The 16243-nt window shown below is 39.1% G+C and overlaps 4 protein-coding genes across 4 annotated transcripts; 2 read left to right on the forward strand and 2 right to left on the reverse strand.

Annotated features, from left to right (window-relative positions):
* Nucleotides 1-553: 553 nt before the first annotated feature.
* Nucleotides 554-3420, reverse strand: LOC137737765 (mannose-6-phosphate isomerase 1-like). Its single transcript, XM_068477318.1, has 5 exons — nucleotides 2946-3420; nucleotides 2563-2730; nucleotides 1910-2122; nucleotides 1380-1646; nucleotides 554-1149 (listed from the first exon to the last, which is right to left on the reverse strand). The coding sequence occupies exons 1-5, from the start codon at nucleotides 3273-3275 to the stop codon at nucleotides 811-813; spliced, it is 1317 nt and encodes a 438-aa protein (XP_068333419.1). The 5' UTR covers nucleotides 3276-3420; the 3' UTR covers nucleotides 554-810.
* Nucleotides 3421-6718: 3298 nt separating this feature from the next.
* LOC137738293 (uncharacterized) lies at nucleotides 6719-8270 on the forward strand. Its single transcript, XM_068477931.1, has one exon. The coding sequence runs from the start codon at nucleotides 7184-7186 to the stop codon at nucleotides 8072-8074; it is 891 nt and encodes a 296-aa protein (XP_068334032.1). The 5' UTR covers nucleotides 6719-7183; the 3' UTR covers nucleotides 8075-8270.
* Nucleotides 8271-10193: 1923 nt separating this feature from the next.
* Nucleotides 10194-12006, reverse strand: LOC137737944 (uncharacterized). The gene is made up of 3 exons (XM_068477531.1): nucleotides 11021-12006; nucleotides 10826-10903; nucleotides 10194-10545 (listed from the first exon to the last, which is right to left on the reverse strand). The coding sequence occupies exons 1-3, from the start codon at nucleotides 11870-11872 to the stop codon at nucleotides 10540-10542; spliced, it is 936 nt and encodes a 311-aa protein (XP_068333632.1). The 5' UTR covers nucleotides 11873-12006; the 3' UTR covers nucleotides 10194-10539.
* A 3735-nt stretch (nucleotides 12007-15741) lies between these two features.
* LOC137736364 (uncharacterized) lies at nucleotides 15742-16212 on the forward strand. The gene has a single exon (XM_068475645.1). The coding sequence runs from the start codon at nucleotides 15742-15744 to the stop codon at nucleotides 16210-16212; it is 471 nt and encodes a 156-aa protein (XP_068331746.1).
* Nucleotides 16213-16243: the final 31 nt, after the last annotated feature.

Raw genomic sequence — 16243 nt, forward strand, 5'->3', positions numbered from 1 at the left:
CTTTACTTGGAATTGGAAAAGCAAAAGGACGCGTTTGTCTTAACCCATTTAACCCACCCAGACCAACTTGGGCTTCTAGCAACCCGACCCGTTTATTTATTTACATCTTATCAAGAAAATATCATTAGTCGTTATTCTATTTTTCCACGTCAAACTTGGGCTTCAAGCAACCCGAATTTATTCTCTCCTTCTCTTCTGGAGATTCCTTTTCGCGAATCTTTTTAATTGTGACTTGAGTGGAGAATAACTTTGTCGAGAAAATGCAAATAACGGTTTCGCACAATGATGAAAAGTAATAACGCTCATGTACTCTGGTGCGGATTCGATCTCGCTTTATTCTAACATTCAACAATTTTAACCTACTAATCAAATGGTTCTACAACCAAAAGTACGGTGACACAATTTAAGAACACTTGTGGGCATCTTCATTTTCGAGTCAGTTTTTACTACCACAAACTCTTAACAATTGAAATCAAAGTATGGTTTCAGCAAGCAACTAAGCCCAAACTCACAGAAGGGTCAATGTCAGTTGTCAAAAAAATGGCCAGCGAGGACATTGATCTTCCTAGAATACAGTCATACAATTCATCAGCTCGAAAACTTACATTAAATTACATACAAAATCTCTTTAACGATACCAATACACTAGTTATAGAATTATGAGAATCGGAAAGGATAAATAAAATACATGTAAAGAATGATGGAGGAAATATTATGTAAATATTACATAAGAATGTGACCGTATAAAACCGTGTCCACATTTTTCTTCTTTCGGAAAAAGAAAATGGAAGAATTCAAAGTGACTGCAGACTACAAATCCCTAAATATTCTGCTGTTCACTCCCACCCTATACAATTGTAGTTCTGCTGATTTGGCGGTAATGCTAATCTTCGTGTTGGCAGGCACAAAGAAAACCTCACCCTCTTCAACTATATCATCACCGGTCACTATATCATCCTCAGACAGACTTGCATCAAAATGTCCTTTCCCGGCAGTAAACAGGAAGAGGGATGGTCCTAGGACTGAAGGAAAAACCACCGATGCAGAGTGAGGAAGGTTACAGCAGTCAACTTCAAATTCTTCAAAAGGTGGGAGATACCTTGTTGTGTATGGATTCAAAGAAACGCCTCGCATAATTTCAGGAGAACCCTGAAAAACAATGTCAATAGATTAGAACCAAGCAGGTTTATATTCTCTAGAATGCTCATATCTACCAGAAGGCGTGATGATCATATCCCGTAAAATCCAGCCAGACATTGACAGATGAGACAGTGATGAAGTCATGGCAAATGCATAGACCTATTGATCTATTGGACAACAGTGACAGATGGAGCATCCCTCAAGAAACGGAAAGAATCGAGAATGAAAATCTATGTTACCTGTCTGTATTCGAGCATAGAAAGAAGTGTTTGGACATCCAATGGTTTTGAGGTAAGGCCAGCACGAACAACATTGTCAGAAGTTGCCATACACTCAATGCATTCACCAGAAATATATGCATGAGGTTCATTTGGCCCAAGACTTATTGCTTCACCGCGGTTCAGCTTCACATAGTTAAGAAAAAACGCTGCTATTGCACCCACATCATCTGGATATTGACTCTCCAATCTGAGTACCAGTTGTTCTTTAACCGTCAAATGCCTTTTCTGGTCCAATGAAGCAAAGAATATTGTAATTGAAGAAAAACCTAGTGATGCAATCAACATAAACATGATGGATAATGGTGGAACTCTCTAGTTATACTGACCATTCAAACAACAATGTTCCTATCACTTTCATATTGGGTATATACTGATAGCAGAACAATGAGCTATGATTTTAGTTATTGTGTGGGTTATATCCTTCAATATGTTTAGCGGAAAGCAACTTTTTAATGGCAACAATTACGGCAAACATAACTTGAAAGTACCTTTTTCTCTAGATAAAGGCGTCTTTTCAGTCTAGAAATCATCTCAGCAATTGTATCTTTACTTAGTAACATAAGTCGAGTGAAGATGGACTCTATATCCGTTTTGGCTTTCCCATTCTCATGGTGCTCACTACCAAGCAGAATCCGCTCTGCATCTCCAACCACAACCAATTCTGCAATCTCGGGAACACTATTAAGCATGTCCTTAAGCTCCTGGTTGAAATAACATATACAATTAGGAACAAACGAACAATATGGAGTACGAGAAATTGTTTTATAATTATAATAAGAATGCACTCAGTTGAATATGTTTTATAAAATCTTTATAAGCTGAGGGTAAAAAGTGAAATGCATTTCAGGTGATTACTTGAGAAAGTTAAAAACTTGATTTCAACAGCGTATTAACTTATTGATTTCAACTGCATTCCTTTACTTCCTTACCACAAGATCCGGTGGAACTGATTGCTAAAAGCAAAAGCAGAGTTTATGCTTCATTACCAATTACTAGTGATCTAACCCATCGCAACTATAATCGGTACTTTTTCAGGACATTGATAAGAAACGTCATCTAAATCTAGCCACACTGTTATAAAAATCAAATTCAATACAAGCACAAGAACCAAATGACATCAAAACGAAGTTGCATATTTTACCTTGACACTGATAAACCCACAAAGAGCCTCGAATTCCGTCAATGCCAATGCCATTTCAGGCTTGTGATTGTCATCTCGGAAAACACTTGGGTGTAACTTGTGCAACACCCTAGCCAGTTCTTTATCCGGATGAGCCTGTATCGACAACGCCTTCCCAACCGAAAGCACCTACAATCCACAATAATCCCAAAACTCCATAATCTTGCAAAAGAAATCACTAGCATTTTGCAGAACAAAGTTCTAAATCTCAGATTTACAATGTATTACCCAGATAACAAGAAACAAAATGCAAATACAGTGTTCACAAACTATCATTAACTATTCAATTTTCTTTTCCCTCTTCAGCATTTTCTCAGCAACCAAACAACAAACAGAACCCATACCTTAAACAAAAACGGAAGATCAGCACCCCATTTTTCAACCACCTTGTCTCCAAGCACACCAGGATCCTGCGAGATCCAGGCCTTGAGACTCAAGGGCTCCGACCCGGAATCCGCATACGACGGCCCAGATTCATGAGTCCCAATCCAGAACTCCGCGTACGGCTTGCCCGGGTCGATGTCAGACCCGGAATTGAGCGCGAAAAGCCTGGCGACCTTGGAATTGCGGCCGACAATGCCCCAATCGTAATTCTTGACGGAGCATCTCAGCCTGACGGGGCGGCGGCTCCGCTTCCGCTTCTTCTTCATGCTCTTGTCCCACGGCGGCTCCATTTTCTCATTTCGAACCGGCCCAAATTGCGGGAATAAAAGATTGTATGGAGGGAAAGGTCGTGTCGGTTTGTGGAAATCTGGAGGTTACCCGATAGTCAAAGCTGTCAGCATCGTTCCGCTGGCGGGTCGGATCCGGGTCTAGATCTGACGACGTTTCACTTCAATTTTCCGCTGTAGTTTTCGTTTGGTAAAAGCGCTGTTTGGCGTTTGCATGTATTTATGTTGGGTAATTTAATTTGGGGTTTATGTATTTTAATGCCTTATCGACAACGTTTCGGGGATATGCTTAATTAGATTCCCAAACAGGGTCCATGTGGGCGGTGGGACGAGGAATGTACAAGCCCATCAAATTAAGGGACACTGACATCGCGTTACGTGGGCCTATATCATGCATTGTCTGTCCCTCCGTCCTAGTCATTTCTTTGGAGCCCTTATTTTTTAGGTCAAACAGAGGTACTAGCCCATGTGTCAAATCCTTCGTGCATAGCATGTACTTGCACGTTCTATGATTACAAATTGTGATCGTATGAGTAAGGCGCGTGACAAAAGATCATATTTTTTATAGAGTAAATATTGCAAAAATATGTGTTCATTTGTATTTTGATCTTACGTAACTTTTAGCTTTCGTAACTTTAGTTCTATCACATGCGAGATAAGTCCTGATAAACCAAAACTATCGAAGTCTCTTTCGTGCGGGTGCTCATCATGGATCCCACTTCAATATATTGAGATTGATGGAATGATTTAAGTATAATATTAGTGCTTAAAGATTACCTCTTCACACATAGTTGAATAATTTTGGATTAGACGCTACATTCTAACATGATATTCATGTGATCTGTCCAATTGTCCCACATGTTCCCATATATCCAATTAAAATTGTGAAAAGTGTTAACCACAAAAGGTCTGAAAGAGGATCCTCTTCAAATCCTGTTTGTGCAGGTACTTGGGACCCATTAATCTGAGTCGTTCATGATATATCGAACAGTGAAAAAAAATAACGCCATTGAAGAGCGCTATTGCGGCCAAAGAACCTCCAAATCCATGGATGTCATGCCTCATCCATCGCCTTACAATTCTACCCAACCAAACACTATTTATGATTTGCGCGTTCATTGTGCACTAAAGCACACTATCGCCGACGAAGGTGGGATTAGGGGTGGTTCGGTATGGGATACCATACCGAAACTAGTATCCCGAATCCCAAACCAAAATTTTTCGGGACGGGAATTTGAAGACCAATCCCAAACCAAATTTCGGGAATCCCGAATTATTTTCGGGATTTTGGGACAAATTGGGAATCCCAAATCGAAATATGAAATTATGAATTGTTCTTCAAATATATAATTCAAGAACACATTCATGAACTAGGAATTTCATTTCATTCACACTACTATTTAATTGAACACTGGCATACCTGACTGTTTTTATTATAGTCAAAATTCAAATTAATTAAACCCTTTTTGCAATATGTTGAGAGACAAACTAATCAAGCCTTCTAAAATCATCAACCATAGCAGCAGCAATAATAAAATCCACATGAATATCAAACAAAACATGAAAAATATGCAAGGTGTAGGGCATTCCAGGTTGTAGAGCATGAATTAGAAACTACTAGCATCAATTATAAAAGAATAATATATATATATATATAATAATTAATATTATATATTTTCGGTTTGGTATGGGATTCTCGAAATATCGAGAAGCCAATCCCGAATCCCATACCGAAATTTTGGGATCGGTTCGGGGTAGCATCCCAAAAATTTCGGGAATTTCGGTTTGGGAAATTTTTGGTTTGGGATCGGGATTTTTTCGGTTCAGTTCGGGATTTTCAGGAATTTTTTCCACCCCTAGGTGGGATCATAACCTCTCTTCTGTGGCGAACTTGTTCTCTGCTCCAATCGACTTTACAACGAGTCATCAACATGCCTCGGTCGCGAACTCATTCGATCTGTGATTGTGAACATGAGAAGTAAAGCAATGACGAGAGAAGAGAGAAGGCAGTGAACATGAGGTTGGTGAAATTGTAGTCGTTCGATATGTGGTGAATGACCAGGATCGATTGATCCTGAAGCTCCACACAAACATGATCCTTTAAATCATGTTCCCAAAAAGCGTCACTCATAAAAAGACATGTTGAAAGTAACTCACATCCAATATTAAAGTTTAACATACGTAGTTGAACAACTTTGAGTCTCTCCACATATTTTTGTGTTGGACGCTCTCACATTCTAACATGATCACATGCTTTTAGATTTGGTACAACTTCATTGTGTCTTTGCCCTAATAAGGTTGAAACTAGTTTGAGCGCTTGCAACGCAACAAATAATGCCTATACAAAACAACGTTATGGGGCTGCGTCCCACATGGACCCTACGTCGCGTGACACATTATTGTTTGCCTCATCAATCATCAATCTTATGTCAACCAATTAGGCAACATATTACACACCTTTGCTTTGTTTCTCTAAATTATTTTCAATTTGGAACTTGCTGAATTGGATTTTTATATCCAAATGGCAACCTTTTAGATCTGGATGTAACCTTCTGTCTATGTCCCGAAAATATATTAACTTTATTTTTCAATTGATGAGAGCGAGCTTTGGGCTACGGAAACGTTGTTTTTATTTTTATTTTTATTTTTATTTTTTTTAATCAAAATGTTACAGATTCGAGTGGTGAAAACAACTATTTTACAAATAAAAAAATAAGGTTGCGTATGATAGACGTTCCCTCATCTCCCAACCCTCATAAAGCGAGAAGCATTGTTGCTTGAGACCGCTCTTTTTTTTATTAATCAACTAAATCCACCCCAAAAACCAATTGCTTCCCATGTAATTTTTGTTCCTTTTCATATAGAGATTTCAGAATTTTGGGTTTCTGTAATTTGCAAAATATATGAGATGGGGACTAAGGATACAAGGAGTAGAGGAAAATCTATAAAGACTTTCAAAGAGACTATAAGAGAAGATATACAGTACTTGAAGCGAACGGAAAACTTGGCACAAACCGTGCACAATGACGTTCTGGGATTACCCACCCTACTTAATGGTGTAAAGCTGGATTGTTGTTATAATTTGCATAATGTACCTTATAGTACTAGATAAATATTCGCATGGATTATTACTGATTGATTTCAGAAATGAAGCACAATAGCACCTTCCTAATGGAAAATCTAATCAGGTGGCTGCTGCCAAAATTTTATTTTCATCTATATATATATATTTTCATCATTCATTCGTGAATATACTTTTTTATCAACTCAGTTGTGGTGGACGTATTTAAACCATATAAGTATCGTTATTGAAACTTTTTAATTTGCAGTTATCATTTAACGGTCATGTCTGCAAAATCTATCGATTCTTAATCATTTAGTTCCATCAAACAAACCGACGATTTTTTTTTTTTTTTTGGACTTTAAATCCGATTTCCCTCACCCAACTCACTTTCACTCTGTTTTTCCCATCCCCAAAAGTAAAAGTTTCATTGGAAACCTCATAGAGGAGGCTTTGAGGGTCTTCTTTTCTAGCCTTTCGGTGCTTAAATTCAACCACTTTAATTTCCTTCTCTTTATCTTTCTCCTTTTGTTCTGATAGCTTGGGGAAAAAGGCAATATAACGACCTCTGCAATCTGCAGAATTGTTCTGATATCCTCCAATGCTGCTACAATCTCTCAGAAATGCTCAAAGCCCAGACAAAAATGGAAAAGCTAAAGCTGCTGCTGCTGGCTTCTGGCTTCTGACTTCTGATTCCCATAATTCAAATTCCTGCCGACTTTTCGCTTCTTTTGACTCCGAATCTGCCGACATTCAATGCCACTCTGGGCTCTCTGCTGGATTTTAAAGCCTTGTTTCAGGCACTTCTCTTCGAATTCGAAACACTTCGTTAGTTGGTTTTGGAGCAACCATGGCCATTGAGGTCTGCTCGGAGATTTGGAGCCCCGGATTCAGTCCAAGAATTTCATTCTCCCATGATCTGGACAAGACGAATCATGCTCCGAAACAAGGGCAACGGTTAGACCCCTCTCTCTTGGATTCCACTGCCGATTTCGACTTCTGCGTTGTAAACAATCTCAAGCTGGAGTTGTCTTCGGCGGACGAGCTTTTCTCCAATGGGAAGATTCTCCCTGTCCAAATCAAGAGAAATCTCGCCGCCGCCAAAGAAACTCACCAGCCTGAAGAGAAAACAGTTACTCGTCAGGCTGATGATGAGAGGGCAGCTCCTCCCACCCTTGCTCATCGCGCAACACCTATAAAAGCAGAGAGGCTAAAGACAGATGAGAAGAAGAAGAGGTTGAAAGAATTTTTAGACGCCAATGCCGATGCAGATGAAACCGACAAGCCTCCAACAGCAAAGCCATTCTGGCAGTTCCGGCGGAGCAGCAGTCTCAACTGCGACGCTGCTCGCGGCAAGAGCCTAATCCGGCCGCTTCAGTTTCTTTCGAGAAGCAACTCAACGGGGTCGGCTCCAAAACCAAATCAAAAGCAAGCATTGCCTCCAAAGGAAACAACAACAACAACAACAACAGCAACTCATCAGAAGCAGCAGCAGCATTTGCAGAAACAGACATCGGTTTCGAGCAGAAGATCATCGTCTGCGTCGAGTTCGAGTACATATTATCCTTACAACAACATGAATCAGAAGCCGGCGTTGAGAAAGAGTGAATCTCACGGCAATGGAGTCAGAATCAGCCCTGTTCTGAATCTCCCACCGCCTTACATTTCCAAAGTTACTGTGAATTTTTTCGGGTTCGGTTCTCTCTTCTGTAACGGTAAATTTAGAAAGAAGAAGAAATGACTGTGTTAAATCTTCCAAGTACAGATGAAATTAGCTGTCTGCAATCTTGTATTATTAGGTACCATGTGATAATATTCATACTCTGTAAATTGAAGAAATTTTTTTACGGTGATGGGTAAATTTCATGGTTGGAAGTGTGAAAAGTAGAGTGGACAAAGTGTTAGGTGACAGATGAACAAGGTATCTTTCTTTCACTCTCACATCCCCTTCTTTCTTTTCTGCTTTTTCGTTCTTTTTCATTCTTTTTCAAATTACCAAATAAGTAAATTTGACTCTCTTTTTACTCTTTTGAAAATTCATACAACAATTCTTTTGTTTTCATGTATAATTTGGAATTTCGAAATAGTTGTAAATGTGAGTTAGGTTAGTTGAGTAGGGAAGGTGCCCGTCTCATTTCGTCTAAAGTCAAATTCAAATTCCACTTAAGTTAGGGTAATTTAGATTAGAATATCGTATTGTCAAAATGTTTGTTTCTCTGTGTGATGTATGAAGATTTTAGGATGCCTCTCTTGTACTTTCCAAGCGATGGCTCGTTGTTGTTCTGGCAAATAGTAACTTCATTAACCAAAACAGCTACAGACAGCGGCAACAAGAAAAGGTCGCGGCAACGAGGGAGGAAGTTCAAGCTCAAACAATGGCAACAAGACACACGCGGTTGAAGTTGGATTATTCCTTTACGGATTACATGCAAGTAAACACATCTGCGAAAGAACGTCAGTCAATGACGGATTGGAATTAGTATAAAAGATAATTCGGCGGATTTCGCACATGGTACATTTTATCACCAAAGCGGGAATATGACGGTGTGACGGGCACACTCCATCGCAACGTTCTGCGGCCATCATGGGCTGCAAAAGGCCCCTTAAAGGTTGCGAGCAAGATTTACTGGACCGGAGGCACAAACTGGGTTGGGCCTCAACAGTTGAGCAACTGGAAATTTGAAACTGAGAACTTAAAGACAACAACACTACGCAAACGCGCAGTCACAGCAAGGACAAGTTGCCGAGTCAAACAGCAGCCTGGGAGGTTTTCTGCCAAAAGAATAACAGGTCATCCAGTTCCGGGAACAAAACTCACGAGTCAAAGTGGAAGTCAAACAAACGAGTAGGCTAGGGAAATCCCAGGACAGGAAAAGGTCCTGCAGAGACCAGAGAGCAAGAGAGAGACTTCTCTGCGCCCAGGATATCACCGTGAAGTCTCGAATTAATGTTACAATGCAACAATGAATGCTAAGATCATTGATCACGAGACGTTGATCAATGGTCACCAACGTACAGAACTTCCAACTGTTTAGGGTTTGATGGAAGTTTTCAGTTTTGGACAAGCCAAATTAAATGTGAAGGATTGACTTTAAACAGTAGCATGCCTTCTTCCAATAGGCAATAAACAAAAGAAGAAAACAAACATTATCCATCTCACACCAGAAGGACAGGATGCAAAAGACAAACATTATATTCATAAAAATTTCATAAAATCTACATTATTCACATCTCGAACAATTGACTACCGATAAACAATGACCAAGGTGTTACTGTATTACAAATCATTGTTCCAGAAATTTGTAGTGTGAATGTGATGGCAATCAGCAGGTAAAAATGATAAGATTGCATCTGTACCAAAACGAAACAAAAGAAGAAATGAAAAGATTGCAGAATTATGAAGATTAATACTTCTAGTTAAGCGAAACAGCGATGTTTTAATAGAGGTAGTTGAGCAGGACAGGGCAGAACTGTGAAGATTAACACCAAAAACCAAAACACAGGCAAGAAGTAGGAGCCAACAAGTGTTTCCGATACAACCTACCGCCTTGAAGCTACACTACTTCCATGAAACGGAGACCTCAAAACAAGTCATTAGATTTGCATTTAGCTCAAAAGTTCAATTACATTCGAAAGAACATGCTCATTTAATATTTTACAATGTACAGAAAAGAAGGAAATATACAAGTCCATTTCCATACAAACAATTAATTCCCTAGCCACTCCTCTTTCATTCACTTCACTTGTTTCAAAGATGGTGTAAATGAAGAGAACAGTAAAAGATTCAAAATTGTCAAGTAGTATGTTGCCAAGCATGCACCCGAAAAGAAAACGAAAACAAAGATGAACAATGGGAACACTGAGATCAAATGCAACTGATATTATATTAGACAGTCACCGAAAAGGAAAACCTAGCTCAGACCACAAATGTTATTTTCGATATAATAGAATCCGGCCAGATTTCCCTTATTTACATTTTATTCAGAAAAAGAAGGGAAGATGAATTATAATTAACAAACAAAATTAGTGTTCCAAAGCAACTGAACATTCAGCAGTAACAGGGGATTTGATACGTTTCATCAAAACTCCAATGTGTATGTGTGTGTGGGCATACCCACCAATCAGCTTTGCAAGCAGCAGCAGCAGCAGTCAGAAATAAACCAGAGGCTTGAAACAATCCACATAAGCCCGCGTTTGCCCGGATCGCTACCTCTGCAAAAAAGAATGAGCAAACAGTTCAGCAATGAACAAAGTTGTGATTTGAAAATGTGGGAAAGAAAGAAAAGCGGGAACTTTGAATTCCATAATCTTCATAACTCATGAAAATTTGAAAATCCCAAGAAAATAATCAGCTAAATTTGGGGATAATTGCATTATTTAGACACCCCAATTTCTTCAGTGACTCAGTGTTGATCAAATATTCAAATCAATGAAAAGTTTGAAGACGAAGACTTTTGAAGTTATGAGAGAGAAGTCAGAAGAAAGCAATCACCTTTGTATTTTCAGGGAACTCAGGAACCTTGTACGTCTCCGCCGAGACCTCCGTCAACCACGCACCGGGAAACAAACCCTGCAACAAGAACAACCGCCGTCAGTTAATTTGATAAACAAACAGAATGGCCGAGAGGGAAGAAGTCAAGAAACTAAGAGGAGGGTCACGATTTATGAATTTGGGAATTTGACGTACATCCAATTGCTTCTGAGCATTTCTTGGCCGCCTCTTTGGGCGTCGGGGAGGGCGGTGGCCGAGCATCTTCATGAAATCTTCCTCGATCTCCTTCTTGGTGAGCGTCAACGAGAATTTGGGCTTCTCCTCCTCCTTATTCTTCTCTGGACCCGAAACCGAAGCGCCTCTCACCAGCCTCGGCGACTTCACGCCATTGTTACCCTCACTCCTCAACGGCGAGTAATTCGCCTTCTTTTCCTCGATTCTCACCACCTTAGCACCGCCGCCGCCGCCGACCATTGGAGCCTTGCACGCCGCCCTCCTCGTCCTCAGATTCCACGGCCTCGCCTCCAGCGGCTCCGGCTCCGGCGCAACCGGAGGTTCCGATTCGCCAACCTCCGCCATCTCAACATCCTCCTCTGCCGCCGCCACGTCAGTATCAGCAGCCGCCCCCGCCACTGCCACCTCCTTCTCCCTCAAAATCGCGTCTTTCATCTTATCCGCCGCCGTCTTGAGATCAAACATGAGCTTCTGCCTAAACGCAGCGATCCCTTCCTCCGCGTCGTCGTTTTCGATCCTCGGCCTCGGGGCCCGAAACTTCCGCTTCTGGAACTCCAAATCCCTCCGCCGAGTCATCACCGCCGGCGAGCTCTCCATCCTCTGAGCTGACGATCGCCGATTAGCCCCCGACCCTTCCCCGCCACTCCCGCCGGCGTCGGAGCTCTCCTTCTGGCACCGCAGGTGCTTCTGGTTCCCCCACTTCAAATCCCACGGCAAGTTGAAATTGTGCAGAGCCTTCGTCCTCTCGGAACCCATCGCCATGGACTTCGCCGCCACTCTCTCTTCCTCCTCCGACCCGCCTATATACACCATTTATCGGAAACTCAGACCAAAGAGAGCCACTCTCAGATCACAGCTCGCCCTCTCTGTTTCTCGCGCCTCCTCTGATTTTCTCGGAAAATTTCGGGATTTTCTGGGAAAAAGGGAGAATTTTTCTATTGGGTTTGTTGTTACTTTGTTGGTTTTCTCTCGCAAATCGCCGGGAAACGTAAGTTTATATACGATGAGAGCGAATTGAGAGACTCCGAGAGAGGGCGTTTTAACGTTCGGGTTATATATACTCAGGATTTTTTTTTTCTTTTTTCCTTTCTTTTTGGTGACTGCTAATGTGCGCGCTTGGTGTGTTTTCCGCACCGCTGAGGTTTCCCGGGTGATGCGTCGTTTTTGAGTGAGCCTTTGCCCTCAACCACCCTCTGATTTGAACTTTACCTCTTTGATCTCTTCTCCCAGCCGTTGATTTAAAATTATATTCATTTGATTTTCAAAAATGAAAATTATTTTCACTTAATATTTTTCCTTTTGGTGGCAATATTCATTTTTGTAAAGCATGCCTTTCTTTTCTTCACAAAAAATGGAACATGTGAAATATAATTGTGTATTGTACAAACCTTGACAATAATAATCGAATCTCGCAATTTTAAACATTTATAGAAAGGAGTGAAAGAAGCGTAAATCTACGTGCGGATAAGAAAATCTGATTATGATGAATTATTTACTGTGCTACTATACATTGTTGGATACGGTCGGACCGCATTAGTCAAATTTTGAACCAATGTGCGGATAAGAAAATTTGGTTATGGTGAATTATTTACTATATTGATGTACATTATTGGATGCGGTTAAGCCGTACTAGTCAAATTGTACTTACTTTCTAATTATTTTTAATGAAATTTTATTTGAACTACTTTATTATTATACATTGTCAGATATGATCAGATCACGCTAGTCAAATTTTATTCTTTCTTTTCAATTATTCTGAACGAAATTCTTATTTTATTTTATTACTTGTCCTAGACATCTAAAATTGAAAATGTGGGTGATGCGAATCGTAGAGGAAATTGTACAAATATTATACCATAGATGTAAACTGGCCAACGGCTACTAGCCTACTATAACAAGGCAGTTGAATTGTATCGTGTGGGTTCAACAAGAGGTCAAGCCCGATGGTTTGAAATAGTCAATGGTGAACACATTTTTTTATTGTTTTTTTATCCGAGTGGAGCCATGTTTATAAGAAGTCAACACATGGATTATTTTCATGTAGAAGAATGGTTTTTTTTTGAAAACTTTAACGAAAAACTCCTTATATTGTTCATTTTAACGAAAAAATACATTTTTACATTAAAAGGTCAATCATGTTATACTATTCATTTTACCATTTATTTTGTCATTTTCGTTAAAACTTAAAATTTTCAAATCATTTTCATTAGTTTTCCTTTATTTTTTTTCTTGAAGAAATGGAAGAAGATGGAAAGAAAATCATTTTATGTAGCAACGTCATAAATAAAATTGTTTCAATTTTTTGCATCATTATGTAAAGATAATTTTAGAAAATTCATTTGATTTAGCGATCATTTAACTATTCATATATATCAAAAAAATCAACGATTATGATAATATGTAGCATCCTCGTGATTATTAATTTTTTTTATTTATATAGATGGTTAAATGATTTTCAAATCATATAAAATTTTCAAATACAATCTCTGCATGAAGTAAAGAGAATGAACATAAATGATTAAGACATTTGTATGATAAAATAATGTCACGTTAGAGAAAATAAGGACTTTCTAAAGGAAGTTGAGGTTCTATCATAATATCAATTGATAATATGAGGAATAGTTTAACTTATTTATAAGCTCATGCAAGGCTCATCCTATTATTAATGTGGGATTCATTCTAACCACATCCCTCACGTGCGGTGAATTTTTAAGCATAACACATGAACCACACAAATGGGATGACGTGGAGCCCAAGTGGCCGTTGTGTTTCACACCCGAAATAACAAGCTCTAATATCATGAAGAGAATTGAGTTTCTACCATAAAACTAATTGTCAAAATAGAGAGTAACTCAATTTAATTATAAAAAACCATACAAGACTCCTCCCTCGTCCATGTAGGGTTTATTCTCAGGAGGGAAGTATTATCCTTATTTTCATCTCTAACCATCAATCTCCTAATTACAAATCAAGTCGGGTCGGACAACCCACCAAAACTGTAAAAGCATCTTCAAACTGCAAATTAATTGAAAGTGAAAGAAAATTAAGGAATGTGTAAGGAGAAAGAATACTTGAGATCTGCATGCCCAACCCCATACGGTACGTATATATGCATGCTTGAATACAAAACAAGGTAAACTAACTTTGTATTATTGTATACATTAGTTTAACAATGAAGAAACAAGAAGTGCAATAACATTTAGAAGTTCAATTTTTATCATCAATTTCTCATATTTGGATGCAGGATTGATAATATATAGTTATATTCGTTTATGAATGCATGACGAGAACTTGAAACCTCTTCTAACATTAGGAAAAAAAAATTATTAAATTTCTGTAATTTGGAAATCGGGGTTCTCACTATGATATGAGTGATGATATATAGTTACATTTGTTTATCAATGCATGACAAGAACTTGAAACCTCTTCTAATGTTAAAAAAAAAATATATATATATGTTAAAACATTATGGAGTGTTTTTGTCATTTGTGAATCGGGATTCTCACTATGTAATCATGCATATAATTGGAAAAAAAATCATGCATGTAAAATTCATTCTTAAACTTAACTCCCTTTGGATATATGAAATGTTTACTTACCTACATTTATTGTAATTTATTGGAATTATTTAAAATTCTAAACTTCTCTTGTGTTTAATAACTCATAGTTCCATATTATAACTATTAATCTAATACTTGGAAAAATCATGAATCGTATCAACTAGCGAATCTGATTCTGTCCTCAATTCTTCTTTCTCTTTCACTTTCTCTAATCCAAATAAGTAAACATTCTCTGGTCTACGATGGTCATTGTAGAGAATCTTTGCCCTGTTTTCCACATCATTATTTCCTCCATCGATATAAAATTTCTCTTGCCATTTCTTATTTTTGGTCTTTATTGATTTATATACTCATCATCATCCCGCCGCAAGCGAGATAAAGAAAGTAGTTGGCCCTATGGAACAGAACAGGTTGCTTCTGGGATTGTCGGGGAGCCCCTATAGACGTAAAGACTTGACTTCACTAAACCGGCACTACTATTTGTCGGCTCCTACCACTCGTCCCTCGTCTGCTCGTCGAGTGTGTCCCTGGCAGCTAGGTTGATTGGCACTCCGGTAGGCTCATCTTGCATACAAATTCTGGGGGTCCCTTGAGGGATATTTTTGTAATAAACCCTTTTTGAACTGCCCTTAAACTCGGAGCCGTTGCACAATTCAGAAAGCTCCTCATACGCTCTCTAATCACGTGGCAAACATCAAAATACATATAGAAATCATCAGAAAAGTAGCCTTTTAAACGTGAGATCGATCGGTCTTAAAAGTCCAATTAAACTCATAGAATTATAGAGGGAAGGAAGGAAGGAAACCCATCGATCGGGGTCCAAAATCCAACGGCTAGTTTGCTTATACCTTTATATATTAAACCCTAAACAACACAACAAGAAGAAGCAACCGACCATTATACCTGCTCTTTACAGCTTGGCTCCCAACCACCAATTAGATTCCTTTCACTTCCTTCCACTTTTTGCCTCCTTAAAAATGCTCTCTCCCTCCTTCACAAACCCCAACTCAAACTTTCCTGCAACTAAAAGATAAGAGTGACTAATTTTCTAGATTGTCGGTTGGGTAAGTGTACTCGTTGTATGTAAGTCTCTCTTTTGTTAGTTCAAAGTTTTCACTAAAAATGTCGAAAAGACGACTACCCATTTTTCAGAATCTCTCCAAGCTTCTGAAAGTCTTTATCTTCGTTGCCAGAGTGAGAAAACTATCATTTGAAAACTCATTTATTAGGAAGTTGCAATATTCAAAGAAGATGAAGCTTCTGAAGAATTACGACTATGGGTTTGTAAGAGAACACCAGTTCTCTCTCTCCAACACTCCCCTCATTCGTAACGAAAGCCTTCGAGTTCGAGACGTGCATTCGATGTTCTTTCTCTGCAAATGTTGGGGCAACAGCTTGAGAGTTGAAGGAGAAGATGGAGATTTCACGTTGGAAGCTCTGCCGACCACCGGAAATGATGACAATGCAGTGGCTTTATATGAGCCGTTGGATTGGGAAGACCACGAAGAAGAAGCTTCCATTGATTTGCGGGCGCAGATGTTTATTGAGAGGTTCTATGAAGAAATGAGAATGCAGAGGCAGGAGTCGTTTTAAGTTAATCAAAATTTGAGTTCAAATTTTTGCG

This window comes from Pyrus communis, chromosome 6 (genome assembly GCF_963583255.1).
Source record: "Pyrus communis chromosome 6, drPyrComm1.1, whole genome shotgun sequence".
Taxonomy (NCBI): Eukaryota; Viridiplantae; Streptophyta; class Magnoliopsida; order Rosales; family Rosaceae; genus Pyrus; species Pyrus communis.